At 35.7% G+C, this 27,942-nt stretch overlaps 1 protein-coding gene across 4 annotated transcripts in view; it reads left to right on the top strand.

Moving 5' to 3' along the window:
- LOC140137819 (proton-coupled zinc antiporter SLC30A1-like) overlaps positions 1-13,592 on the top strand; it is a 40,772-nt gene extending 27,180 nt beyond the window's left edge. For 2 of the 4 annotated variants that reach the window (XM_072159604.1, XM_072159605.1), the window contains exons 8-11: positions 4,102-4,284; positions 5,042-5,203; positions 6,439-6,546; positions 12,731-13,592. In XM_072159604.1, the coding sequence (XP_072015705.1) occupies positions 4,102-4,284; positions 5,042-5,203; positions 6,439-6,546; positions 12,731-12,811 (534 nt within the window). In that variant the 3' untranslated portion in view covers positions 12,812-13,592. The remainder of the gene's footprint in view (positions 1-4,101; positions 4,285-5,041; positions 5,204-6,438; positions 6,547-12,730) is intronic. The other 2 variants (XM_072159606.1, XM_072159607.1) reach the window with 2 other exon arrangements.
- The last annotated feature ends 14,350 nt before the right edge of the window (positions 13,593-27,942 follow it).

Here is a 27,942-nt window from a genome sequence, read left to right as displayed (position 1 = left end):
AGTGGCATCACTGTCCTCGTAATTTGTGGGAGAAGATGCATTTTAAAGGTATTTCGTTTCATACGGAAATGACCCTTAATGACCTTTGACCCCAAATGAAAAAATACCATATATACATTGGGTAAACACAATTCATGTGTGAACATACCATCACTCTCCTATGTTTTTCTTAGCTAATAAAATTTTTTGAAGATATTTCAATTTATACCGGAAGTGACCCCTTAATGACATTTGACCCCAAATCTGTGTACACCCCATTGACACTAAGTAATAACAATGCATGTGTGCAAGTGGCATCACTGTCCTACGTAATTTGTGGGAGAAGATGCATTTTAAGCGTATTTCGTTTTATACGGAAATGACCCCTTAATGACCTTTGACCCCAATTAAAAAAATACCATATAAACATTGGGTAAACACAATTCATGTGTGAACAAACCATTACTCTCCTATGTTTTTCTTAGCTAATAAAATTTTTTTAAGGTATTTCGTTGTATACCGGAAGTGACCCCTTAATGACCTTTGACCCCAAATCTGTGTACACCACATGGACACTGGTTAATAACAATTCATGTGTGCAAGTGGCGTCGCTGTCATACGTAAGTTGTGGGAGAAGATGCATTTTTAGTTGAAATCACGTTTTTGACCCCTATGACCCCTGTGTGACCTTTGACCCCACAAGCTTCATGTGACATGTAGGGGCACGGTCAATGATCATTGTGACCAATTTAGGTCAAAATCGATGTAAGCATGTGAGTGCTAGAGCAAATGTAATGGTTGACAGAAAGAAGAAAGAAGAAAGAAGAAAGAAAGAAGAACCTGTAAGAAAAAAGACACAGCCGTGACTAACGTCACGGCTGTGTAATAAGTCTCAAATAATATGGTGGTCACAATTTTGTTTCTAAATGATAAAGAAAGTGTGGCATTATCAAGACATGACGTTATGAATCCAAAACAGATGGACAGGGTATGTGAGGCAGCTCATAAATTTCCTGGTGTGACTGAAACTGGAACAAGCAAGCACACACCCAATTTTATATTGTACTTAACCGTGAAACTGAAAGGGCAATGTTTATTTATTTACTGTTTCTGTTGTTGTCAGCAGCTTATAAAGGAAAGAGGTGAAATATTTTGTGAGAGTGAAGTTACAATAACCAGGGGTGGCACCAGGAACTCTTTATTTGTGGGGGGTGGGCAAAGTGAATTTCAGGGAGGGGGAAATCAACAAATTTTGCATAAAATTGCTGCAAAAAGTGGAAATTTTTGTAATTTGTATTTTTGTCTTAAAAGTGGGTGCGGTGGAGGCGGCAAGAAAACTATTTTTGTGTGGTGTTCACTACCCATATCTTTGACCTTTTGGGGACTGCTGTCCCTATTTTTGTAAGGTTATTTTCTATATTTATATTAAAATCAAGAAATTTCAAAAATGCAACTTGTTGCTGGTTTTGTCAGACACACATGGTAACAGAGAGAAGCAAACAATGACCTTTTGTTACCTTTTTACCTCCATTTTCCTCTGTGTGGGAGTATAAATTAGAGGTTGATGAGAGGGGTTGGTCATGTCAAAAAAAAAACAATTTAAAAGCTAAACACCTTGTAGGTAGTTTTTTGTGTTGTACATAAGTGTACATATCAAAAGCGATGCACTTATCAGATTGCTACATGTGTCTCATTTCACATAATAGTTGGGAATAAATACCAGACTCATCTCAAGTGGAGGTCACTTCAAATTATCTCCAAGTCACATAGTTAAGGAATGTTCTCTGTATTCCTAAACCATGTGACTTGGGACTGATTTGAAGTGACCTCGCACTTGAGATGAGTCTGGTATTTATATTTCTTTGCTATTATGTGAAATGAGACACATGTAGCAGCCAAAAAGTGCATCGTGTTGATATGGATGTACACATATATAGGTAAGGTTGAAACAAGGTTTGCCAAAGTTGAGACAATAAGTGTAGTTGTGATATAATTTCCAAATGTTATTTAGAGCCAAATTTGGGTCATATCACATGGATATTGTGAAGCGTGATATTTTCGCAGGATTAATTTTCGCGCTTTGAACTGTTCAGGGTAGTTTCACGGTTTCTTATTTTATGCTTACGAACAGTTACACATTAAAGCCAGTGGGTAAACAATGTTTCACAGGCTTTTCAATTGTGCGGGTCTGAAATCACCGCAAAAAGAGCGAAAATAAAAACCTGCCGAAAATTTCCCACTATACATGAACTCATGTAACTGGATTATGATCACAACATTGTACTATTCCATTTGAAATTTATTTTCCTGTGTGGAAGACATGACCTTAATACACACATTGAGTGTGAATTTCAAATGGGGTTACCTGAATGGGCGACTCCATTTGAAATCAACACCAGTGTGGAAGTTTACGGTCATGTGTCCCATAGGGGGTGTATGGATTTCAACCAGAATAGCCCATTAAATGTGCTGATATGTGATATGAAGCAGGATGTATATGTAGGAATAGATATGTTGGCTTTTTCCTCTGGTAAAAAGTTCATTCCGGCCATTTCAAGGGCAGCCAGGTAATTCACCTTAAGCCTACACATGTAGGGCTTAAAGGCTTGCTATGATCATTAACATAGACAAACCAGTCAAAATAATAAGATGGATTTTTTGCAAAGGTATCACAAATAAACATAAAGATGAGAAACTCTTTTATTTTGACTGTGGGCAGCCATCTTGAAAACTGTGCTATAGGCTAACCATGCTGTATGTGATACACACAATCTGATTAGCCTATCACACAGTTTGGTGACAATGGGTGTAAAACACATGGCAAAAATACTGCCCAGAACCTATTTTCCCAGCCAAATTACATACACTACTTTCATCTAAGGGAATGTTCAGGTGTAGTTACCGGTGATATAATTCTGTCGCTGGACACCTGGGTTTTTGCTGCATATATCCCTCTTACCTCCCAGATCTGGATTGCCGCTGGAGTGAAACTTTGAATCGGCGTGGACACTTTCTGTTCATTCTTTTCGGTTTGACACAAGGGATTTTAAAATATTAAAATATTAAAATATTTTCTCATATTAAAATATTTTCTTGAGCAGAAATTGACAGAATGTCAAACTGGACAATATGTTACAAGTAACTACTTTTTTTTATGAAAAGATGAAGTTGCTATTTTAAATTCTGTTGATTTCCTATTCACGGCAATCTTTCTTTCACTCCAGCATCAGAGGGAGGTTGAGGAATATCCACTGAATAGCCAAGTTATGACAACATTCCAATTGACAGAAAAGTGAAGCCATTGTTGCTTAACTGACAACAATGAGAACCCATTCATGAGTAGACAGTTACATACTTGCATGTTCAACTTACCGTAACAAAAAACAGACTATCAAGTTACTGCAGCCATTCAAAGAGATTGTGGTTAGATTTTAGGATTGTGGTTATGGGTAATAACCGCTATTCTAAAGATATTCCGGAAAGTCAGTGATTTCAGTGATCAAGAACAAGGTCCAATTTTCCTATGGCAATAGTGAACCAGGACTAATTTAGACAGCCATGGGTAAACTGCTTAACATCCCCAAGAGGAAATTGGAATTTAGTCTACAGATGTTGTCAACTAAATTTAGATTTTTCTTTACAAGTCAAAAGCCAAGGAATTGAACCTGGGACCTGATGCAACAGAACCGAGTACCCCAATTGCTGTGCCATGCTCACACTACTTATTGTCATTCCAAAGAAAGTTTTGAAAGAGGACTAGAAAACAATCTCCTGTGTATGTGTCTGGCGGGGTGTGAGGGTGGGGGTGTGTCTGTGCATAAAATGTTAACCTTTTGCAAAAAATGTAAAGCTGTGGCAGCTTTTGTTGATTTCTCACACATGCTTTAATGGATTTCAATGGGACTTGGACACAATGACCCTTGGGTACGTTGACATGTGTGATGTCAACAGATATGAGGTCAACGGTCATCCAGCGGTCACTTGACATCATTTTGCAAATATTTGATCTTTTGTTTGTTTTTGCAAACAATGAAATAATTGAGAACCGCCCTTCTATTAGGGACACATTTTACGCACCATGTAATTTACTAATCTTTCTTGTTTATTTTATTTATTTACTAGGTTCGTGGTATAGAAAATATACATGACTTCCATGTGTGGCAGCTATCAGGAAATAAAATCATTGCCACAGCCCATATACGCTTCTGTAATATTCATGATTACATGCAAGGAGCTAAAGAAATCAAGGATTTCTTACACGATGAAGGGATCCATTCTACAACAATACAACCTGAGTTCTCAGAGGTAAGTCTGTTAAAATGAAACATTCTATACTCTGATCAGCTCGTAATCGGCAGGAATTGTTAGGCTTTTACCACTACGCCAAAAAGTAGACCCATGTTAAGAATGATATAGTTGACTTGTCTTGTCTATATTGTGCGTGTTAAATATAGTAGGCATAGTATAGGTCTTGAATTAATAATTTGTGATACATCTGGCAACATGTCACAAGATAATTCTCGAAATATCATATATTGATATAATATGCAATGTTTTAAGGCCTGCCAATTACGAGCTGATCAAATTATATACTAATTATATGTGCAAGCAGCTAAAGAAATCATGATGAAGGGATCCATTGTATACATGATGAAGGCATGCTCTCTGGTATTATTAGTTACAAAGGACCTTGTGGATGTATGTAATCAAAATGTGAGTATGCATCCCGGGGGGTTTACTGCCATACTTAAGTGCTGCCCATGCTTGTCCAAAAATGTCAAAATTGTCCCCTAAATAGTGTATGGTTGCAGCAAATTCTGGCCCTTACTGCTGTAAGACGTATACTACAGTATGAATTATAATTGAAAAAACACAGCAGTACACGATCATAGTTCGCATATTTGTATCCAGGGGAGTAACCACTAATGGTTCCAGATAATTATAGAACTGCTTTTCCATCATATTAACCCTGTGTACTTGTTTTTTGTCCAGGAATTAGAACTCAATTGATGCGAGTTCAACAAAGTATGTCAAATGTATCTGTTGTATTCCTTTTACACAGGACATGGCTACCAAAGAAATAGGAACAAATTGCATGTTGATGTGCCAGGAAGACTGTCAAACAAAGACGTGCTGTAATAACGAGAACCAAACAAGACGGCGAAAATCAGCAGATGCAAATAAAAGAAAATCGCAGACACAGGAAACATCTCCCTCCCACCAGGTTTGTATTTAATTTCTAGATCTAGTGATAATTGAAACTGTACACACCCACACATGCATGTGTAGTTGCATGCACACAAGCATGTGAATGTGTATCCACCTAATGGTGGCTGATAGAAATGCACACTTTGTGTCACCTTACCATGGACATTCACATGCACATTCTGCACGTAGTGCAAAAAAAAACTTTTCGAAATAAGGCCATAAAAAAATTAGGGTACGTCTTCGAGGACTGATAATTTTTGAAAATCTGGAAAAAAAGCATTTTACTGTATAAAAACCTTAATTTTTGAAATCCCAGAAAAAGATTGTTTCTTAAACAGTTTCTTTTAACTGTTCATTGAAGTAATACAGTAAAGAAATAGCCCACTTCACACCAATTTGGTCCTTGTAATTAGGCCTGTACATATTTTGGCTATGACCTTTTAAAAAAACCTATTAAAAAAATCTGACCAACAAATCAATCCTGTCTTCTACACAGAGAGCGAGAACAATTTGCCTAAATTATCAGGCAAAGACTAATGATAAACTTATTGTGCAATACGAGATGTGCAATTTTTTGTGCATGTATATTTAAATTTTACATCTATAAGAAGGAAAACATAAATAACCACAAAAATGTTAAAACTGGTTCAAAATACGGAAATCATCCGTTTCTGCACTTATGTTACTCTAATCCCATAAAACCTGTCTGTGGATGATAATCTTTTCATCAAATTAACAACATTTTATAGAATTGTATTATAAATGTGTAAAAAAACTGCATAGCTGGATCCTCCGATATCCTGGATACTTCAGGCACGTTGGTATCAATGAATTTTAATGCTTATGTAATTTCCCATGTTTCTGATTAGTAGAGAGTCAGGCATAAACAATGATTATGTCCGGTGGGGCAAATGTGCGATCACAAGGAAAGGAAAGTGAAGGAAAATCATTTTTTTAGTTATGTCACTTTTTATTTTGATGAAATAAGAATCACAAATTGTTCTGGTAAGTATGAACGGGGTTCATTCATACATTTTCATGACTAAACATTCTTATACCCTGGGGCCCGCCAGCAGCCCTCAGACAGAAACAGTTGCTGAGTCATATGAATAAACCCCTATGATTTACATGCTTTTTTAAAGACAGCCCTGTGTCTTAATTTGTTAACATTATTGATCAACTTCTTAATTGATTGACCTGATATGGATCAAATGAATCGAGTAACTAATTGAAAGATTATTAATTAATTAGAATTCCAGTCTGTGGTCAAGAGCATTGGACTTAGCTCGGGTAAGAAACTCAGGCAAAGCTCAGGAGTCACCTATAGACTCTAGCCGTACACCTCTGCTACAAAACTCTGTGAGTACTAACTGGTTCCCATAGATCCTGTATAATGCATGGTCAGCTAACATCTACAGTAATCATGTGCGTGTAATCATGCGCATAACATACCCAGCCGATCAAGGACTTCACCCTGAGCGTGTGCACCAACTAGCATTACCTGAGCCAATACCATATCCGAGCAACCACAACGCCTGTCATCATGTACATACCATGCTCACTAAACTTTAAAAGCTTGATTCTTCTCTAAGTTTAGATTAATTAACCAGTTTTATGGAAGGCACATAGTCACACGCACACCGTCATTGTCAGACTACTGTCGGAATCTTCTTGGGAGCACGAGGTCTAGGTAGATCTGGAAGAGCAGATAGTCTGGAAGTGGCTTCTCAGAAGCATCTTCAGTATGAAGAGAGTAGAATAGTGCATCTTCTTACTTTTTAATACACCCTGTTGTCACACTTGAGCATGTTTCATAGCGATCGATAGGTGTTTTGGGATTCGCTTTGTAGCGTCGATTAGGTAGGCCTGCGCTGTACAGCTAGCTAGTGATGATTAGGTACCTATTCAGCCTATTTAGGGTTAGGGTTTAGGGTTAGGGTTTAGGGTTAGGGTTCATTATTGATCATAGATTATACACATATTAATTGGTAATTATACTAGTAATAGTGTATCGCGTGTATGCACTTTCTTCCGTAAAAACAATAAGAATGAAGGCTTTCTGGCAGGACGACTCGTAGCATAGTGGTATAGCGTCTCACCTATGGATTCATAGGTTGCTGGTTTGAACCCCGGTCGATACTCGGTAGAATTTTAAATCTAACATGGTTCATTTCTTTTTGTTAAGTAAGAGGAAATAATAGTAAGTGTCTCCAACGCAACGCTAGTAAGCATTTCGTTAGGTGTGAAGAGGCACGCTTCGTAGCGCTTGATAGGTACCAAATCGCCTATCATGAAAGTGTGACAAGAGGCTGCTTAAAATAAAGCCGTCTAGATAATCAGAGAAAGCATACATTTCCTTGAGTTTCGAATCACCTGTTTTTTGTCAAAGCTTTTTCAGCAAGTACTCAGTGTAATGACATTATGCTTCTAACATTGCTAACATTTATACACTGTTGGAGAAAGAATTCTGCTATGCATTATAATCCCATTTCTTCCAACCTCCCAAGAGGATTCAAATATTGTTCATGCAATAAGAATGTATATCACTAGCAGAGCTGCCAATCCTTCTTGATCCTGCAGAAGACTTCCTCATTTGCTGACAATCTTGTGTCTTCTGCAAAACATATTAAAATCTTCTGCATTTGCAGCCATCTGGCTAAATCTTCTGCATTTACAGCCATCTGGGTAAAAAATAAAAACAAAATCCATTATACGCCCACTGTCCTGTCCTTTTGCAACAACAAAAAAGGTTAAGCAGCCTTGGGATGGCATTTTTAAGGGTCTCAAAAAGCTAACATCCAGGACCTTTTGGGAGTGCTGATCCCACGCAAGGGCTGCTGCCCTTTTGGCGCCACATCCTAAGCTTTTTTTACACCTCGCAGAAATCTTCTGCATTTACATATTTCAATGTTGGCAGCTCTGCACTAGTATTATCATGGCCTCAAACCAGTGATATTTCATATTGAATGACAGCAAGCACAGTCATAATAAATTTATCAATTAGTAGACATGAATTTAAATTTATAATTATACCCAAAAAAATCCTACAAATCTTCCATGGGTTTTTATTTTCACACACAGTGGACCTTTCTCAGCCAACCCATGCCAGGGCAAATTTCACACCATTACTAACACGCCATACCAAGTATCACGTAACTTTCTATGTGCTGTTATTTTCTTCAGTTGTCACTCCAAACTATGCAATACGGCAATTACCGTAATTGGCTCTAAATCAATAAGATTAAAAGTATTTGTGTCTGCTAAGTGTTAAAAAATGTACATCCTCTGGTGTTTTAAATCCAGTTGGGCATAGCACTGTTATTCACACTGCACACTGTGTCAACACCAACACCACATAACTTATTATTTTGTACAGACGTTAAACTAACCAATAGAAATACGACGTGCAGCGAATCACATGGAATTATAATCACACCGTCAAGTGCCAATTAACAAAATATGCCAAATTTATAGGCCCTACTCCATCGCTGAGCGATGAGCGATTGGTATTTGACTTATAAGATAGCTCGCTCGCGCTTTTTACAACGCAACAAAAGGAGTTCTCTCATTCGATATCACTCAGCAATGTAGTTTACTATAGAGTTGTTTTTCCAATTGGCACTAACATAGCCAAATCCTATATACTGGGACAATAACCTTGCCTTGTGATTTTTTTTGTTCCTCGGGATTGTTCATTTGTATCGGAGAAGGTTTTTTAACACTGCCCGCCTACAAGTATAAATGTGAATACTTAGGTCATGCAGGAATGAGATTCTTCCTTGGATTAGAGGAATTCCCCCTTTTTAAGTTTTTCTTCCCTGTACAAAAGTAGAGGAGATTCATTAATTTGTCTCCTTTTTTGGTGATTTTCCTCTTTTTTGATTGAACCTCCATCTCATGCCTGGTCATGGTTACTCACATGAGTTTTTTTTAGGTATGTCTAGAACACACATGTTCTGTTAAGGGCAATAAAATTAAAAATATTGTTGCTTGAGGTGTTCATTTTTCAAGCTTTTTTTAGGATTCCATAATGAATACAAAATGGTCTCTTTATGAATATTTAGGAGTGTCTTTTGAACATTCAGATGGCATTTGTTATTAGGTAGGTTAATGAGATAGCATACTTTTTCCTATATTTGTTTGGTATCATGAGAAATATGTTACTCTTGGGCAGAGCAATTTTCTGAGGGTGGATATTTAAATATTCCATGATGCCCTTAAAACAATGAAAGTGTGTTCGTTAACTTCTAATCAGCAGCTTTATTACTGTATATGTGTGTTTATACATCCTTACCTGGTAGTAGGAACCCTACAAATTGGTTTTACTTTCTATCTCTATAATCTAAATGCATCAATACAGCATGCATGGGTGTACAAACTGAAGTACGAGGGGTGGTCAGTATGAAATGAAAGTTGACCTTTGATCTCCTCTTATGGATTATTTTGCTAAAATTTCTTAGTGATTACATAAAGAATGAACCTTTGTCTTTCATAGATGTCTTTCCCAGCAGTGATACATGATTACATAAGAGCATTAGCATTAAATCAATAGCTTATGGACACTACTTAGAAATGCCCAGAATGAATCTAAACCGGTCAAAACAAGGTTCAGTTATTTTCTCCAAAATTAAAGCATGCAGAGTGCTGCTATTTGGAACAGTAGTAGAACACAAACTTTCAGCTCATAAAACACTGTTTTGAGAGCTGGAAAATTTTAGTTTATTTATAGTTTATTCTCAAAATTTGTTCGTTTTTTTGCCAAAAAGGTGTCCCCTTTCGTCTTTAAATATTTTGATATTACCAATAAAAGCACAAGTGAAAGTTCACAATTTTGTGTCATTTCTGTTGACTAACGGCTTTGAAAAGAACTTCCCTAGAAAATAGCTAAAACTGTGATTAAAATAAATCTGTTATTCTCACATTGTTACATTTATACAAAAAGTAGTGGTACAGAGAGAGAGGTCATAGTTTGAGTGAGAAATTTATAGTTAAATGTTTACCATTCAATATCTCACACACGTGGTGTGATCAAGCAAAATCATTCTGAAGTCGGACATTTTTCATTTTTCTATTTTGATGTATAAAGCATTTGCAAAGTTACATTTTTCAGAAAACCCCATTGAAATTGAACAATTTGTTCCAAAAATATGAGCAGTTGGAGGGTTTCCAAAACAATAGGAAAGAGAAGAAAATATTTCCTTTGTTTGACTATCTCAATATCAATATTTCCGACTTCTGACTGATCACATCACATATTATTCAATATTTATTTGCCTAGCATTTTTTCATATTTTAAACCATTTTCATGCATTTCCAGCATTTTGCATCAGTTATCCTACTTACACATGCACAGATTGTTGTATGAATTGCATCGTTAATCACTCCACGGAATATCAGCTTGTACACTTATTATTTTTCCTTTGTTTCATTTTGGCGATATGAATGTCATATTCGTCTCAGATGTAAACTGATATTAGACTTGTGTCATTTTTAATATTTGCTTAAAAAGCTACATCATTGCAAACCAAGACTCTAAAAACGGTAACTTTTTAAGCAAATAAATTAATGTCATTGTTAAGGGGTGGGGTATGAACGTTTGGACAGTATTTATTGTGGGACATTAGAGCACATCAGACATGTCAAATTGCATTCTGAATATGAAGAATGTCCTTCTGATATCAAATAATTTTGATTTTTTTTTTGAAATTCGCAATGTAATACACATTTTATGGCAAATGATTAAAAATTGATATTTTTGATATTTAACAGTACTTGAAGTAAACTTAATAAATCTGATGATTTATACTTAAAGTGTATGTAGGTGGGATGAATAGCCGACGATCAATTGAAAATTTTGACCTTTCGTATTGAAGATGTGGATTTTTTTTCCAAAAAAAAAAAAAAAAATTAGGTCTTTTTGGGAAAAAAATCCATATCTTCAATATGAATTGTCAAAATTTTCAATTGATCGTCGGCTTTTCCTCCCAGCTACATACACTTTAAGAATATGTCATTAGATTTATAAAATTTACTTCGAGGACTGTTATATATCAAAAATGTGAAAAATATCAAATGTTGATAATTTGTTATAAATTGAAAATTATTTGATATCAGAAAGACATTCTTCGTATTCAGAATGCAATTCGATATGTCTGATGTGCTCTCATGTCCCGCAAAAAATACTGTCAAAACGCTCATTCCAGATCCCTTAATAACTGCTTTTTCATTTTCAACATTTTTGCAGAATAACATTGCTTCTCTTCACATCCTAAAGTTGTTAAAGTTCAAAGACATCCTTTTTACGACACATGTTTAATGGCACGTCTCATATTTTGCTTCAGAATAACATTGCTTCCCTTCACATCCTAAAGTTGTTGAAGTTCAAAGACATCCTGTTGCCACACAAGTTTAATGGCGCGTCTCATATTTTAAGGCAGACCTGGAATCTGTTGCTTATTCGATCCTTCCCCAAAGTAGAAAAATTCATCATGTACTTTCTCTGTTCTCAGACGTTTTAAACACTTGCCTATACTTCAATATAAAAGGCCCACTTTGTGTTTTTGTGTGATATTGCAGTGTCAGTAAGCGATTAATTTTATGATAATGCTGTTACGTAATCATGTATTTGATATCATTGACATGTGTGGTTTGAAAGACAAAAGATCAAAATTGAGGACTATGCATAACAAGAATCTTACTTTTTAGTGTAGATTTTTATGAAGTAGCTTATTTCCACATACAAAAAGAAGTGTGCTTAATAGCAGTCCTATATACTAAACACACAGAACAAATGGCACACATGCTGTGCATTTTAGGTTGTTTAATTTTAAGTTTTTTTAATTTGAAGAAAAACGTTTGAAGCCAATTTCAGGTTTATATTCAATGAAAATTGATTTCACCTGACAAGTGAGTCTGCCAGTTAACTAAACAAAGTAGTGATTTATAATGCACCTGCGCAGGCATAATTCTATTAGCCTAGCACACTTAACAGGAATTCGCTGACCATTGTGGCCCAAGACACACCTTATTAAAGCCATAATGTATGATCTTATAATGAAATTAGTTAATTTTTTCAAACCTGATTTTTTGGCATATTTTTAATGTTTTCACATGTCCTAACATGCACCCAAATGGAATTTTGCCAAATTTGCTGTATTTGTCAGATAAACAGATCAATTTTGATAATTATGACTTTATGTCAGCTATATGACTTTATGTCAGCAATAGAACTCAATCATGTTAAACGACCAAATAGTCAGTGGTGTTTCTTCCACTTTTCCTTGCTTAAAATGGACAGAAACCCTTCCCGGCAGTTATTACTAATATTTGATATTTAAGCATTTTGGGTAAATAATAACAAAATTATAATTTGACAGAAATCATACATTATGGCTTTAATCATTTAGCACAATGTCAGAACTAATAATAATATTGGATATTATTCTCGTGCCATTTTCATGCTTAAACTTGCCAAATTTTTGGAACGAGGAAATGTACAGTGTAAATGAATCCTGTTGTTTTTGATTCTATTTTTCTTCTGCAGGCAACACTTCAAAAGCCAGAAACAGCAATGGGGACCACGGTCGTCAAATTACCACCCTCAAGTGCAGAAGATAGTGTATAGAGTATGGATACACGCGGTGGGATGTACCACAAACATGGGTCTTATTTTTGGCCTTTCGGTATCAGTGACCACTTTTTTCTAGGCCAATTTTGGTATATGGATGGGGGCATTTTTTTTTCCAAAATGTTCTCATTTTTTTAGAAACTAGCCAAATTTTGCCTCTAGCCCAAATTTTCAAAAAATGTCTGAAAAAGTTACTAGATTTGGCCAAAAAGTTTGGTATAGCGATAGGTGCAAATTTCCTGGGAATTGCTATATTGATGGGTCCACTTTCAAATTCTCAGTGGCACACCCCTACCCAAACCAAACTTGAGTACCTCCCGGGTTGATATGCCAGCTATTTCTGATTTTCTACTTGTGCGTTTTCTATGAATTGGACACTAGCATAGAGTACCATTGTAGGGTACCATATGATCTATAGATTACAGAAATGAAAGGAAAATAATTATATATTGTATAATAATGTATAAGTAGGCTGAGGCAGGTAGGTTGGCAAATTGTTGTTGTTTTACACATTTTCTTCCAAATACACACAAATTGTGGGATTTTTGGTGCATTTTTTTTAAATGGAATATTGGATGAATTTCCCAACCTTAAATATTTGCTCTCCGAAGAAAAATGAAGATAGGTGGGATTACATCAAGGTCAGTGTGCTAATTACCAAGTGCAATGTGAAGTCTCATCTGGATATGAAATGACCAGGGTTGTAGCTAGCCTGATTTTAGTGGTGGGCTCTAAATTGCTAAAGTCCATGAATGGCTTGGGACACAATCTGTTAAGTGAACGCAGTGATCGGGAATAAGCTCTGGGGTATATCACCCTTGAAAATATTGTTTTTGCTCTTTTTATGATAAAAAATCCTTTAAAAACTAATTTAAAAAAAAATATTTGTGCCGGGCAGGCAGCGTCAGCGCCGCCCACCGTAGCTACAACCCTGAAAATGACAATAATAGAATGATAGGCATTGTATTGGCATCATGAGCATTCATTTGTGCTCTATTTCTGACTTACCAGTTTTTTGTGATTTTGGCATCATCTTTTTATAGTATGTTTGAATAGATATCCATGAAAAAAGTTAATTCCCAAAATTTCAGTTGATTCCGATATTGTGCTTGCGAGTTATGTATGCATATTACATTGATGCATAGGCAACTGTGCTGTAACTTTGTTCAGACAGAACATAAATACAAATTTGACAATATTTTTGCTGATCAAATTAATCTGCAAGAAATGTTTTGCACACAAACATGTAGCCAGAGGTTTCCAGTGGTATACATATCTCAACTTTGTTTTGAGAAAAAGTGGTGGATGAAGCTATAAAGGATCGAGAAATGCCCTTTTAAAAGGGCATTTCATGATCCACAGCCTCTTCCCCCAACTTTTCTCAAACTTTTTTTATACCACTGGAATCCTTTGGCTACATAATGTGTATGTACCAAAAATATCTTGCAGATTAATTCGTTTAACAAAAATATCGTCAACATTTTCTGGTGTACCTAAATGAAATTACAACAGAGTGGCCAATGGAGCAGTGTAATATGCATATTCATGCATAACTCGCAAAATCAGAATCAACTGACATTTTTGGAATAAGCTTTTTTTGTGGATATCTACTGAAAAATGTCATTAAAAGAGGATGCTAGGATCAAAAAGTGAGAAAGTGAAATTGTGTCCCTGTTATCTGGGTTAAGTGGGAAAGGACTGGTAAAGACTTATAATGCATGTGTGACCTTGCTGTATGTTCTGAATGAAAGCTGAATTGTATGTAGAACATTTATGGTAGATGTGTTAGGGAAAATCGCTGCCTCTGTACTTTGGTATACAGTTTGGGGCCTTACACCATTTCGTGACAAGTTCATGTTAATTTTGTTTTTGAACTAAAATCCAATCTACATAAATATGGATCAATGAATCAAATGAACCATGCTGCCAATGTTTTCTGATGGGGTTAAAGGGGGTTAATTCCAAAATGGCGGCTAAGTTCAAAAAATCAAAATGGTCTAAAAATGGACCGTAACTTGCTAAAACAGTCTCTATTATAATAGTGAAAATCCAACCCTTTTACACCCTGTTTTTATAACTCTTATTTGTAGCACTTTTATATATGAGTGACTACAGAGCGTTTTCCTATTTTGAAATGTACTAAGTGACATGCTGGAATTGAAGGCACTGCATGCCAGAGTGAAATATGTGACATTGTATATATTTTTAAATGTAAGTACCATAGACAAGAAACGATAAATATATTGAATTTCTGCATTACAAAAACATGTAGGTAAAGTAAAAAAAGGGATTGTCTTAAACTCTTAAAAAAAGCATGTAACTTTTTAAGGAAGAAATAATTAGGCCAAAAAAAAGTTTGTCTCAATGCTCACGAGTGGTTTGAAAACAAATGCGAAGTGGATTTTTTTTTTATTCCCGACTTGATATTTTTATGGTATTTTAAGGGAAAAAAATCTGATTTTCGCCAAATTTTTCCGGAAAAAATTTATAAAAAAATTCTGCATTTCTTTTTTTTTTCAAATCGCTTGATTTTACAAATGCGTGTGGGAGCTTTGAGACAAATCTTTTTTTTTTGTTGGCATTATGTACATATTGTACAGGTATGTAGTCTTCCAGTGCAATGTATCATGCAGGAATTAGAAAAGTTACTAGCATGATAACTTTTTTGACAAGTATGAAATATATGCTTGTATTTACAGATTCGCAGAGTATTTGTTGACAAGTGTGAAATATATGCTTATATTTACAGATTTGCAGAGTATTTGTTAACAAGTATGAAATATATGCTTATATTTACAAATTCGCATAGTATTTGTTGACAAGTACGAAATATATGCTTATATTTACAGATTCGCAGAGTATTTGTTGACAAGTGTGAAATATATGCTTATATTTACAGATACGCAGAGTATTTGTTGACAAGTATGAAATATAGGCTTATATTTACAGATTCGCAGAGTATTTGTTGCTCATTTGAGAGCTTAAAATATATGTCAATGTGAGAAAGATGTAAAATATGATAAGTACTGACAAAGAACAATAAATGAATTGTGACTCGAGTGTTTAGGCTAAAAAAAAATTGTATTGCACTTTAGGGTCAGTCAGTCGGTAATATTTTAATTTTTTTAAATTTTTAATATTTTACCACATACAATATTAAAAAATGCAAGTTTACCACAAAATATGATGGTAAACAATGATTTATAAGGTTTGGAAGGTGTGAGTTGTGCTGTACGAATGACAAACAAACAACACATTTTGCGAATTTTAAATTTAAATATAAAACAAAATTAAAAACGCGACCCCATTTTTGACTACAGAGTGAGAGCAGAAATTAAACAACTTGCTCCAGGGAATGACCTTTTCAGTAAATCTTATAATTCCTTTCGTTAGACCCCCGTTTAGCAGTCAAGTTAGCTCAGTCAATACGGCGTTCGACTGTGGTGCAAGAGGTTGCAGGTTCAAACCCTGGCAGTGGTTTAGTACGCTTCGTGCAAAAATAAGTTAGCTTAAAATTCCCCTCGTCTCGTTGAAGCTTGTACGAAACTCAGGGAGCTGATACTTGTTGCGATGGTTATTTGTGGAGTGTCTAGGGTGTGCGCTCTTGAAGCTGCAAAGTCCCTGTGTTTTTGTGGTTTATGGATTGATATGGGGACGTAGTGATCAGCCACAACCTGTAAAGTGTGCAGAGGCTTTTTTTGTCATTTGACATCTCGCTGATGCGCACATCGTTTAGCAAACATTGTTACTGGGCATTGCATGTCGGCGTGATGTGAAATGACGACATCTGGGGTCTAACCGCAAGGAATTATGGGATTTACCGAAAAGATCAATTGTTCCAAGGTCTTGAGTGACATTGTAGTATATATGTGACATGTTTTCAAAGACTGTGTATGCTGTTGTTATGATAACAGTGGATGTTGAGACACAAAATAACAACACATGATTAGAACATATATGTGACCACCACAAATGGGTTGTAATGTCAACGTTTTTACTTTCTGAGATATTGAACAGGCAAATTCTCCTCAACAATAAGCATTACAATGACATTATCACATGTCCTTATTGCTTGATTGAAAGGGAGTAAAACAATCAATAAATGCACTGGGAAATTCTTTGTTTTCTATTGGCTTTTAAGCTGTTCAATAATTAATGAACCATATGTGGTGGATGGTCACCTATGTTGACATTAATTCTGAACATCTCAAAAAATGGCAGTCATTAACACATTCTGTGCTAAAACAACAGTGTATACAGTAATAATGAAAAATGCTTTAAGTTGTTTGATATTTAGTGGAATTTTTAACTACTGCTTTGATATTTTTTTAAATTAAATTTCTTAGCATAATGACAAAGGTGACTGAAAAACCCTTTCTGTGGGAGGTCGGCCCTTCAAGTAGGGTTGGTCAGCTGGCAGGCGTTTTTTGAGCGAATTTCCCTGGAAAATTGTTTTTTTCACTTTGCATGTTTTTTTATTCAAAATCCATCCACTTTGGCTACAAACAATGCTGATGTTATATAAATACAGCCAAAAAAGTATCCCCCAAATGGGCTATCCCATTTAAAATCCACACTACCCCTGTGGAAGATTTAGCTAAAGTCTTCCATGGGGGAGTATGAGTTTCAAATAGAATAAACAATTAGGTAACTTTCATTTGAAATACTCACTCCAGGTGTGGAAGATATAAGGTAAAGCCATAATACAGGGGGAGTATGAGTTTCAAAATGATTAACCCTGACCAATCCCTGACATTTGAAAAACATCCTCCCCCCCCCCCTGTGGAAGATATGTCCAAAATCTTCCACAGGGGTAGTGTGTATTTCAACTGGAATAGTCAAATATAAGTCTGTCTGACCCATAGAATAGGGTTTTTTGTTTTTGTAGCCTATTATAGTAGATAGTAAATAACATTATGTGCAATGTGTTTACCATTTCTGTATTTTTACTCTAGAATTTACAACTTAAATAGCACAAAAATATATGTATATGTATAAAGCGTAGTGCAATGGCATAAATATGACATAAATTTGTCGCTGTTTTGACATACTGTCGTATGACAATTTTTGGGCAAAATGAGTTATATAAACTTTCAAAATCTGTGAATGAAACTCTATATATTCACAAAGTTTTGAGACCTAAATGTAATTAGTTAATGAGATATGGCACTAATTAGTGTGATACGACATGGTTTTTATGTAAAACCCCCCTGAAAACGGCATTCTGTATTTTGACATACAGTCGTATCATGATACGTCGCCATAGGCCACCGTGTAACTGTAGTTGCCTATTGTTTTAATACATAGGTTTTCAACTTGTGCATATGTTGGCATACTGTTGTATAGGTTTGCAGATTAATTACTACTAATTAGTGAATGAATAAACAGTTTGTATTATGTTGAGAACAAAGACGGATATATTATTGATTATATTCTTTGATAATAATAAACATATTTTACTTTGGTGCTCTCCAGTGGGTCTTCAAAAATTGGAAAAACTTTAAATGCGATTTTCTCAAAACTGCATTTTTCGTCATACGACAGTATGTCAAAACAGCGACAAATTGCTTGGTGTCAAGCCTCAAAATAAGCAGATCTGGACCAGGAGCCACACATTTGGAAAAAGCAGCTCCTGGTCCTGTGATTATATAGTGAAACAGGAGCCATTTTTAAAGAGCTAGGAGTCATTTAAATTTTAATTGTACACAAATACAAAACCTGCTTTAACTACCAGGCTCTATTTAAAAAAAATAGCCTCGTTCATATGATTTTGGTGTGGACCAGGAGCCAAAATGTTATGACCATTGGGTAAATGGCTGGGTGCCTGCTTATTTTGAAGCTTGCTTGGTGTTAACCTTTATTAATTGTGACACAACAGATATACTTGAGGTGGATGTTGGATTGCAACATTTTCATAAAGGAACTGGTATTCGCTTTCGAAGTGATGTAATAATCGGATTAACTACCATAGCAATAGGGTAAAACAATTTTTGAATATCACAAGCAAGCAGGTTGCACTCATCACCTGAGTATGTCTGCAATCATAGATTGAATACAATACCGCTCTTTCCAAAAGATACTAATCTTACAGGTGCGAGTGATCAGCATGATATGGTTCAATGCGGTAGTAAGTGCAATATATTCAAAAATTGTTTTACCCTATTGCTATGGTAGTTAATCCGATTATTACATCACTTCAACGGCGAATAGGATACAGAAGGGAAGATTTTGTATCTTTCAGAGCCAAAGGTTTTCTCATTTATTGTATGAAGTCATTTGTTTTTCCACATATAAAACATACAAGCATGTATATACGAAGAAACTTCATTACAATACACACAAGGATGTATATTTATTTGAATTTAACACAGGAATCATCCCATTACAAATTGATATTTTTCCATCTTTTATAGAGCTATTATCTTCTCTGCTTCTCCACAAAATTTTGTTTTCCACAAATAAAAACAAGAAATTTTTACTGCAGATTTGGATTTGCCAACATCCACCTCATGTAGCCGGATTGCCACACAATTACTTTATTCGGCAAAGTCTTTTTACACTGCTGATTTGGTGCTGTTTACAGCATAAACACAGAAGTAGGGTTCTGAATGGCTAAATTGAATTGCATCGTCATCACATCGCAGGGATCACATTGGCACCTCATTCTGACTTGGAAGTTCAGGTTTCAATAATTATTAGTACAAATATATGTACCAGTACTAAATGAAATCTAAGCTTTCAGTAACTATTAGTAGTACCAAAATTTACCAAAAGTACTGAAATTAAAGGGGCATTTCGTTATCCACAGCCTCATCCCCCCATTTTTCCCAAAAAAAAGTTGAGATTTTTACACCACTGGATACCTCTGGCTACATAATGTTTATGTACCAAATATTTCTTGCAGATTAATTCGTTTAGCAAAAATATTGCCAAATTTGAATTTCGTTCTGGTGCACCAGAACAAAATTACAAAACATTGTCTATGGAGCAGTGTAATACACATAATTATGCATAACTTGCAAACGCAAAATCGGAATCAACTGAAATTTTGGAAATAAGCTTTTTTAATGGATATCTACTGAAAAATGTCATAAAAAGAGGATGCTAGGATCACAAAATCCTCCTTTAAGCTTTCAATAATTATTAGTACCAAAAATGTATTTTAATAACAGTACTGATTAAACAAACATTCTTGAATCCATACAGGTCAAGAAAGAAATTGGTAATTTATCAGTGGCAGTGGCACGGGGGAATCAGAACTCTTGCCCCCATCAGAACTCTTGCCCCTGCACAAATTTTTGATTTCCCCCCGCCTCCCCTGAAATTCACTTTGCCCATGCCCCCCTCCCCTGAAAAAATTCCTGGCACTGCCATTGCAATTTATGATGTTTGTGTACAGAGACCAAGAAAATAAGATTATCTTATGAATCTTTTCAGTGCTTTCATACACCCCAAGGGAACACTTGATCTTTATCTTCCACAGAAGTGTGAATTTCAAATGGGGTTACCTGGGTGATTCCATTTCAAATCTACACCTCCTGTGTGGGAGATTAAGGTCTTATCTTCCATAGGGGGTGTATCAATTTGGGCCACAAGCCACTGATTGGGAACCACTAGATTAGGTCAACTAATGACATAGTCTCAAAAATTGAGTGCTTTTGTTCTTTTCAACTGACAAGTATTTATGTACAGTAAGACAAACCTTGCTATGTATAAAACAGGCTCACCTTGTTTACAACCTTTGCCATATTTTTTGTGTATAATTGTACAGATACAGGTTTTGTTAAGGCCTGAATATAGTTAGACGTTTTATGTGTGTGTGTTGCGGTAGCGTTCTCTGCAGTGGCAAAATTTTGCCAAAAAAGTCCTTGACAAAGGTAATGATTGGAGCGGATAATGGACCGGGATAATGGATAGCGCAGCTTCTGTCGCAGTGGAAAAACAGACTGTATGTTGGCCTTTACACTGTGGACCTTGCTGTAGTTGTGATAATGTAACTAGAGACTAGTGAAGTCAAGATGTAACTCAGACACAAGAGATAAATGTAGTCTTGTTTTATAAATCGAGTCTGGTAAACGCTAATAACCGTCCAGATGAAGAAAATGCCAGAAAAATGATTTGTGATGTGATATAGCCACCTAGCTGAAACCTACAACACTTGATAGTTAGCATATGTGCTTAATATCGAGCTCTTTTGAAAACATGAAATTGTACCAAAGTCCGGCACTTTACCATCTAGGCTAATGGGGTTGAGACACAATTTGCAGGTTTACTTGCAGTGTTGGTGCTACTGGGGGCATTTTCCCCAAATATTTTTTCTTGTTCCCCCAGTTTTGAGGCAAAAAACCCAAATTACGTAAATTTCTGTTTTTTTTGCGACAATTTTGCGCACAATTTGTCGATTTTGCCCCCACCCCCAGAAATTCGCTTTTCCCCTAATGCCCCACCGAAAATTCCTGGTGCCGCCACTGTTTACTTGTTTGTATGTGTATCAATGATTTGCTCAAAACCCTTTACACTTTTGTGGATGTTTGTATGTTTTAAAAGTTCTCAATAGTAATCACATATGCTAACTATCGAGTTTTTACGGTATTCTACCACACACACTTGTGTTAAGATAAGATTACCACTCTTCTTTATATGTGCTGTACCTCAATTCCCACACACGGACAGCTCAACCCTGTCACACCATATTTACCCATGATGGGTATGCCAAAGTAGCAAATGAGACATTGATTGTTCCATTGCGTATGAGCCGGGGATCAAGAAGACAAAAAGCTGAACACGAGAGATTGTCGATTGGATAACTTACAGCTCAATTTGTTTGCAAGTCTTCAACACTTGTGAAGAAATATGTTTGAAATGTTCAATCATGGAAGTAAGTCATATTGTTATTCTTTATTTATAAAGTTAATTATAATCTTTTAAAGTACTTAATTTATATGATTTTATTATAGTATTTTAATTGTTAAATTACCCAAAGTGATGTTATCATTTGATAAATGTATATAATGTGAAATTGGAATTTGTTATTAAAATTGTTTTTTATATTAAACAAAAGTATCACAGATTGACTGACTATGATTTAACTTTTTCATACAAGAACAGTGAATGAATCGGGGAAGGATATGGGGTATATGTTCACACATCAAAACCTGGCCAGCTCAATTTACAAAATTATGGGGCAACTTTTGAAATGCAGGTTTTTATGTCCTTGCATATTGCACCCGTATTATAGAGTCCGAAGTTTTCTGTTTTACGGAAAACGGATGAAAATCACGGAATCGGAGGTACAACACGGAAAATGACATTTTTGTATGATGTGACAAAAATTGTTAAAAGATAGAGAAATAAATGTTAAAAACAATCATGAGTTGTGTATGTCAATTTTTATGATAAAAATACTGTTTAATAATACCGAAATAAAGGTATTCTGTCGGTCCAACATCTGGGCTATCTCTAGTCTTGGGCCCAAGCTTCACGTGGCTCACGGTTTGTAATGAACGACATAAACCGGCTGTGAAGGAGACTAGTCACCCAGACTGGAGTGGCAACATAAATCAATTTCGGAAAAAACCACTCGACCATCGACTTTAATTGTCGGTTTGTCATTATATAAAACGATAAATCAAGTAAGTAACTTCCGCTCTGAAAACTTAGAAACGTGTTTGATTCCACTGACTATTTGCGATCGAAATATACACAACACAAATGACAGAATTCATCAAGAAAAAAATCGAACCAAGGACTTGTTTTCACTCAAATTTGAGTCGCCGGAAGTGACGTGGCACGGACCGACAGAATATTACCAAAACATGAACCCCTATATCCCTCCAAACATCACAATAGTCGGCCTATTTTCGTGAGAATATTCCAATCAGAGCATATTGATCGCGATATTGAACACTTTATTATGACATTAATATCATTGTTTATACATTTTAAGCTTGATTCATGACACGGATTTACAAATTTTACAACACGGAAAATGGATTTTAGAAAACGGTAAACTTCGGACTCTACCGTATTACTTCGGCCCATAGGCGTACCAGGGCCAATAAGTTTAGTTGATCTTATTTTGGTATTTTGAGCCAGTCCAGATCGGCACGCATCTGGTTAGACCATAAGGGGTACTACACCCCTCGATAAATTTGTATATCTTTGCATTTTCTCAAAACTAATAACACTGGTAACAAAAGTTACGTATATTATAGGGGCAAGAATCAATTACTACACTGGAATTTCAGTGACCCAAGACAAGCGGTTAGTTATTTATGATAAGAAATAAGGTACCGCTAGGATGTACCTCATTTCCTATCATATATACTGAACCGCTTGTCTTGAGTCACTGAAATTTCAGTGTAGTAATTAGATTCCTTGCCCCAATAATACACATAACTTTTGTTACCAGTGTGTTATTATTTTTTGAGAAAAATGCAAAAATAGTCACAAATTTACCACAGGGGTGTAGTACCCCCTTAAAGTAATCAGTAATTGGCAGTTGCCTGCTGTATACCAGACCGACTCATACTCCATATTCGGCATTGGATACTATCAACAAGTATTGGTTATTCCATCCATTTCAAGTAAATTTGATCTTGTGGCAAATGGTGTTCATGAAAAAAAATGCCATTGAATAGGGGCAATATAGTATTCGCTACCAAATATTCAATGGCGAACAAATTTGTTAGAAAATAAAATGACTTCAAACAGATTGAATAATAAATGTGTTGAAAATATTAAGGGAAGGGGTATGAACGTTTGGACAGTATTTATTGTGGGTGGGACATTAGAGCACATCAGACACATCGAATTGCATTCTGAATACGAAGAATGTCCTTCTGATATAAAAAATTTTGATTTTTTGAAATTCGCAATGTAATACACATTTTATGGCAAATCATTAAAAATTGATATTTTTGATATATTTAACAGTACTTGAAGTAAACTTTATAAATCTGATGATTTATACTTAAAGTGGATGTAGGTGGGATGAAAAGCCGACGATCAATTGAAAATTTTGACCTTTCATATTGAAGATATGAATTTTTTCCCCAAAACACACACAAAAAAAGGTCTTTTTGGGAAAAAAATCCATAAATATAAAAGGTCAAAATTTTCAATTGATCGTCGGCTTTTCCTCCTAGCTACATACACTTTAAGAATATATCATTAGATTTATGAAATTTATTTCGAGGACTGTTATATATCAAAAATTTGAAAAATATCAAATTTTAATAAGTTGTCATAAAATTTGTATTATATCGTGAATTTCAAATAATGAAAATTATTTGATATCAGAAAGACATACTTCGTATTCAGAACACAATTCGATACGTCTGAGGTGCTCTCATGTCCCACAAAAAATACTGTCGAAACGCCATAAACGCTCATTCTAGATCCCTTAACATTGAATTAAAGAAATCTGAACAAGCCTTTATCTAATCCCAATTCGGTGCTGTGTATTGTGTAATTGGGTGATACATGGCTCTCAAAAAAGTATGTGTCCTAATCAAATTGTTAGATGACATATGCACATGTTACCAGTGGAGGTTATTGCCTGGGGTTTATATCCATTTCAATATGAAACCACGAGTCCATGATGTATTAAGAACACATCATTTTTCAAGATATTGTACGCACTGGAAGGGATACACAAAGTGTGTGACTATTAAACGTGTGAAGATGTAGATGGTGAAACAAAGTCTTGAGTCTGCCCTAAAATAATCTGCGCAATAAAGCAGGACTGAAAATAAGCTGGGAAAAAATCTGATGCCGATGCGATGAAAGCCGCCATTTGTTTTATCAGAGACAGGAATGATTTCTGTGGTTATTTTGCATCTCCATGTAATTTCACCTGCAGGTTGTAACAAAACAATTCATACAATTTAGAAAATAGTATTAGGCAACCATGTCACTTATCGCTTGTATTGAATTATACTTGGTCGTCAAGGTAATTTCATAAGCTACTACATAAGCTGTTTAAAAAAAATAGGTGGTCAACAAGCCCTAAAACAGCTTGGGCCTCTTGTGTCTTTGTGTAGCAAAAGTGACTGAATTGAGTTGAATCATGAACCATCTAGTCGGTGCTCTTAAGATGGGGAATTTTACCAATGTCAATTAAATGAAAGAAAAACATGCAAAATCTTTGCTTTTGTTCCGAGATATTTGACGATAAGCATGAGAGTTCATTTTCAGTGGTACAAACTTGATGTGAAAATTGGCAAAAGTGGCCCAACTCGGATGAAGCCAAATCAGGCATAGCGTTTGGCATAATGCCGAATCCGGATTTGGCTTTTCTTTTGATCAATTCATTTTACGCATGCATTATTTTTGGATCAATGCCTTAGCTATAGAGTGCACTTACTAGCAGGCCTTGCTGTCTAGATTTTAAAGGCGAGTGGTTAATCACTCGATAGCATGATTCTAGGCGAGTGGTCGATTTTTTACAAATATCACTTATTTGGGCATCAAGTAGAGCTTCAGCCTTAAAACGTTATTAATGTATTTATGTTGAAAATGCGCCTGAAGCGCGCTAAAGTTTTGACTCTCTACGCTTCGATTAAATGCTGAAATGGCTGATTTTGGGAGATTCACAGCGAGTGATATTTAGTGTCAATGGCGAGTGGAAAATCGCTCACTAGAAATCGAGTTTGGGCGAGCGGTGGTGAGCGAGAGCAATAGCTTGCCTCAAACGGCAAGGCCTGTACTAGTAAAACCCTATTATACCTCTCTCAAAAACACCAAGTAAATCAGACTGCAATATTTTAAGATAATTGTTTATAGTTTTAATAAACATAATCTGTAAATGAAAAGAATTGTACAGTATTATGATATAGAACCATAGCTTGTTATATGTATTATAACAAAGTAAACAATGCTAATATAGTGAAGTAATTTGGGTTACAATTAACGAATTGGGTGCAACTTGCTAGACTTGAGTCCAGTCCTCGTTTACGGGGTTTAGGGTTTATAGTTGGGGTAGGGCAGTCTTGTAATAAGACTAGTAGAGTTGCACCCTTTTCGATAATTGCTCCTAATTTGGTGCTATCTCTTAAAATTACTGTGAATAATGGAAAGATGTGCTGAATTTCTCCATATTATACTACCACAATAGAATCTGTGATACGATACATGATGTACTTCAATGACAGAGCAAGCTATTCTTTGCCAACTTGTAAAACATTCTTCTAACCTTGACTCAAATTTTAGTGTGACTGCGGTATGATCCTGGTATCACTTCATATCACTTTTGTTCAGATGTAATTGCCATCATATCGAGGGTCAGAGACAAAAGGCCCTAAGTGCACTTTTGGCCAAAATGGTACCCAAATAATCCATACAACACTGGGCACCTTATGATTGTATACAATGTAGCTATAATAAAGCAATAGCCACAGAAATTGGTATCGGCAAAAATGAAAAGCCGCAAGGACAACACTTATGCTTGAAATGTGTGAGCCAGAAGGCCTAAGTACAAACATGTCTGTATCTTTAAATGGTGTTTTTGTACTTATGGCCTTTTGGCTTTGACCCCTCGATATTTCCCATCACCTAACAGAATCAAACTGCAATTTAAATGTGTAATTTCATATCACTATAATATTTGTTATACATTTCATGAATCAGTAACATAATGGGACTCAAACTAGATCACCAGTGTCAGTGAACTTCCAGAATTAGATGCAATACCCTAGTCACACTCAAACACAAGCCTTGTAAAGTATTAACTTCTTTTGCAGAGATTTGTCACTAGGCCCACATTTGAATGTCTTTTCACCCTTTTATATTAAGGAATAATCTGACAATCTGCTTCCATGCTAGCTTACGTTATCTTATTTCTTTGTCGCCAGCGACAAAAAAATATCCAACAAGCAAGACAGTCCCAATTCCCAATTTATGTAATAAGAGTTCCGATATGCATGACCAATATCATTAACTGCTTTAGATATACCAACTTTCTTTATACAGGGTAACTCCTTCAATGTAAAAGCAGTGCTATTCTTGGATACCAGTGACTAATCACTTCCCAAAGAAATCCAATACATTTTAAATCATTTCACACCCATCAAAAATTGCCAACATAAAATCCAACGTTTGGAGAACTTGACAATACATATGGCTACCTGTTACTAAATTGCTTGTCAGCGCTAAGAAAACTTCTTATACTTCCACTCTTTCTTGACACATTGTGCATTTGTATTACTCTTCTTTTGGACTTCAGCCAGTGTTCTCTCTCTCATGAGAAAGAAAACGGTTACCTGTTTTTATCTATTCCTGCTCCAGTGACACCTCATTAATTCCCCTGAACCTTTAGATACATTGTAATAAGCACTAGTATTTTACTTTGAAAAATCAATGTAACAGGGCTGTAGTGCCAGTGTGCATCCACTCCAGTGCACATTTGCCTATCTTACCAAGAAAAACATGCATGAGGAGTCACTGGATTTGGCACAGATAATAATACCTGAAGCTGGCCCAACATACCCATCATTTACAAAACAGTATTTGTGTTGACAGAAGCTTGTAAAACAATGACAAGGTACAATAATTTTCCCTGGAAGAAAGTGTGGCAGTGACTTAAATTTTCTGAGTACTGTATTAGACTGCAATAAATTGCCTCACTCCATAATTCAAGTCCAAGATGCTACCATCTTTAAAGCAGCCATGTTGGATTTCGCAGTGACAGATTCGAATCAGTGCGTTTGCGCAGCTGCGTTGCCAGCGCACGGACAAATCGCCCGTACATGTGTGTATACCCCCTTGGGATTAGGTTAGTGCATACAATCTAAATCTGCCATTGTGAAATCCAATATGGCATTACTCTCAACTTGAGACAAGACACAACTTACTATATGCTCTATATATGGGGGTTCAGAGGGGAGGGTGTGGGTGTGGGTGCAGTTTGAGCTTCAAAGTTTGCAGCAATATTTGCTATTGTACACTAAAGCATGAGTTGTTATAATGTTAGTTTTGACTCACAGATATAGACAGTTGGTTATGTGATCAAATTCAAAGGGGGGGGGAGAAAGAGAGAGACAATTCAACGATGACAGAATAATGTGCATCTTATCAGCTGTTAAAAAGACAAGTATAAACGTCACATAGCTATATCCACATACAGTTTG

This window comes from Amphiura filiformis, chromosome 17 (assembly GCF_039555335.1).
Source record: "Amphiura filiformis chromosome 17, Afil_fr2py, whole genome shotgun sequence".
Classification (NCBI taxonomy): domain Eukaryota; kingdom Metazoa; phylum Echinodermata; class Ophiuroidea; order Amphilepidida; family Amphiuridae; genus Amphiura; species Amphiura filiformis.
Note: the sequence above shows the minus strand (reverse complement) of the source record. Positions and strands in the feature narration are given on the sequence as shown.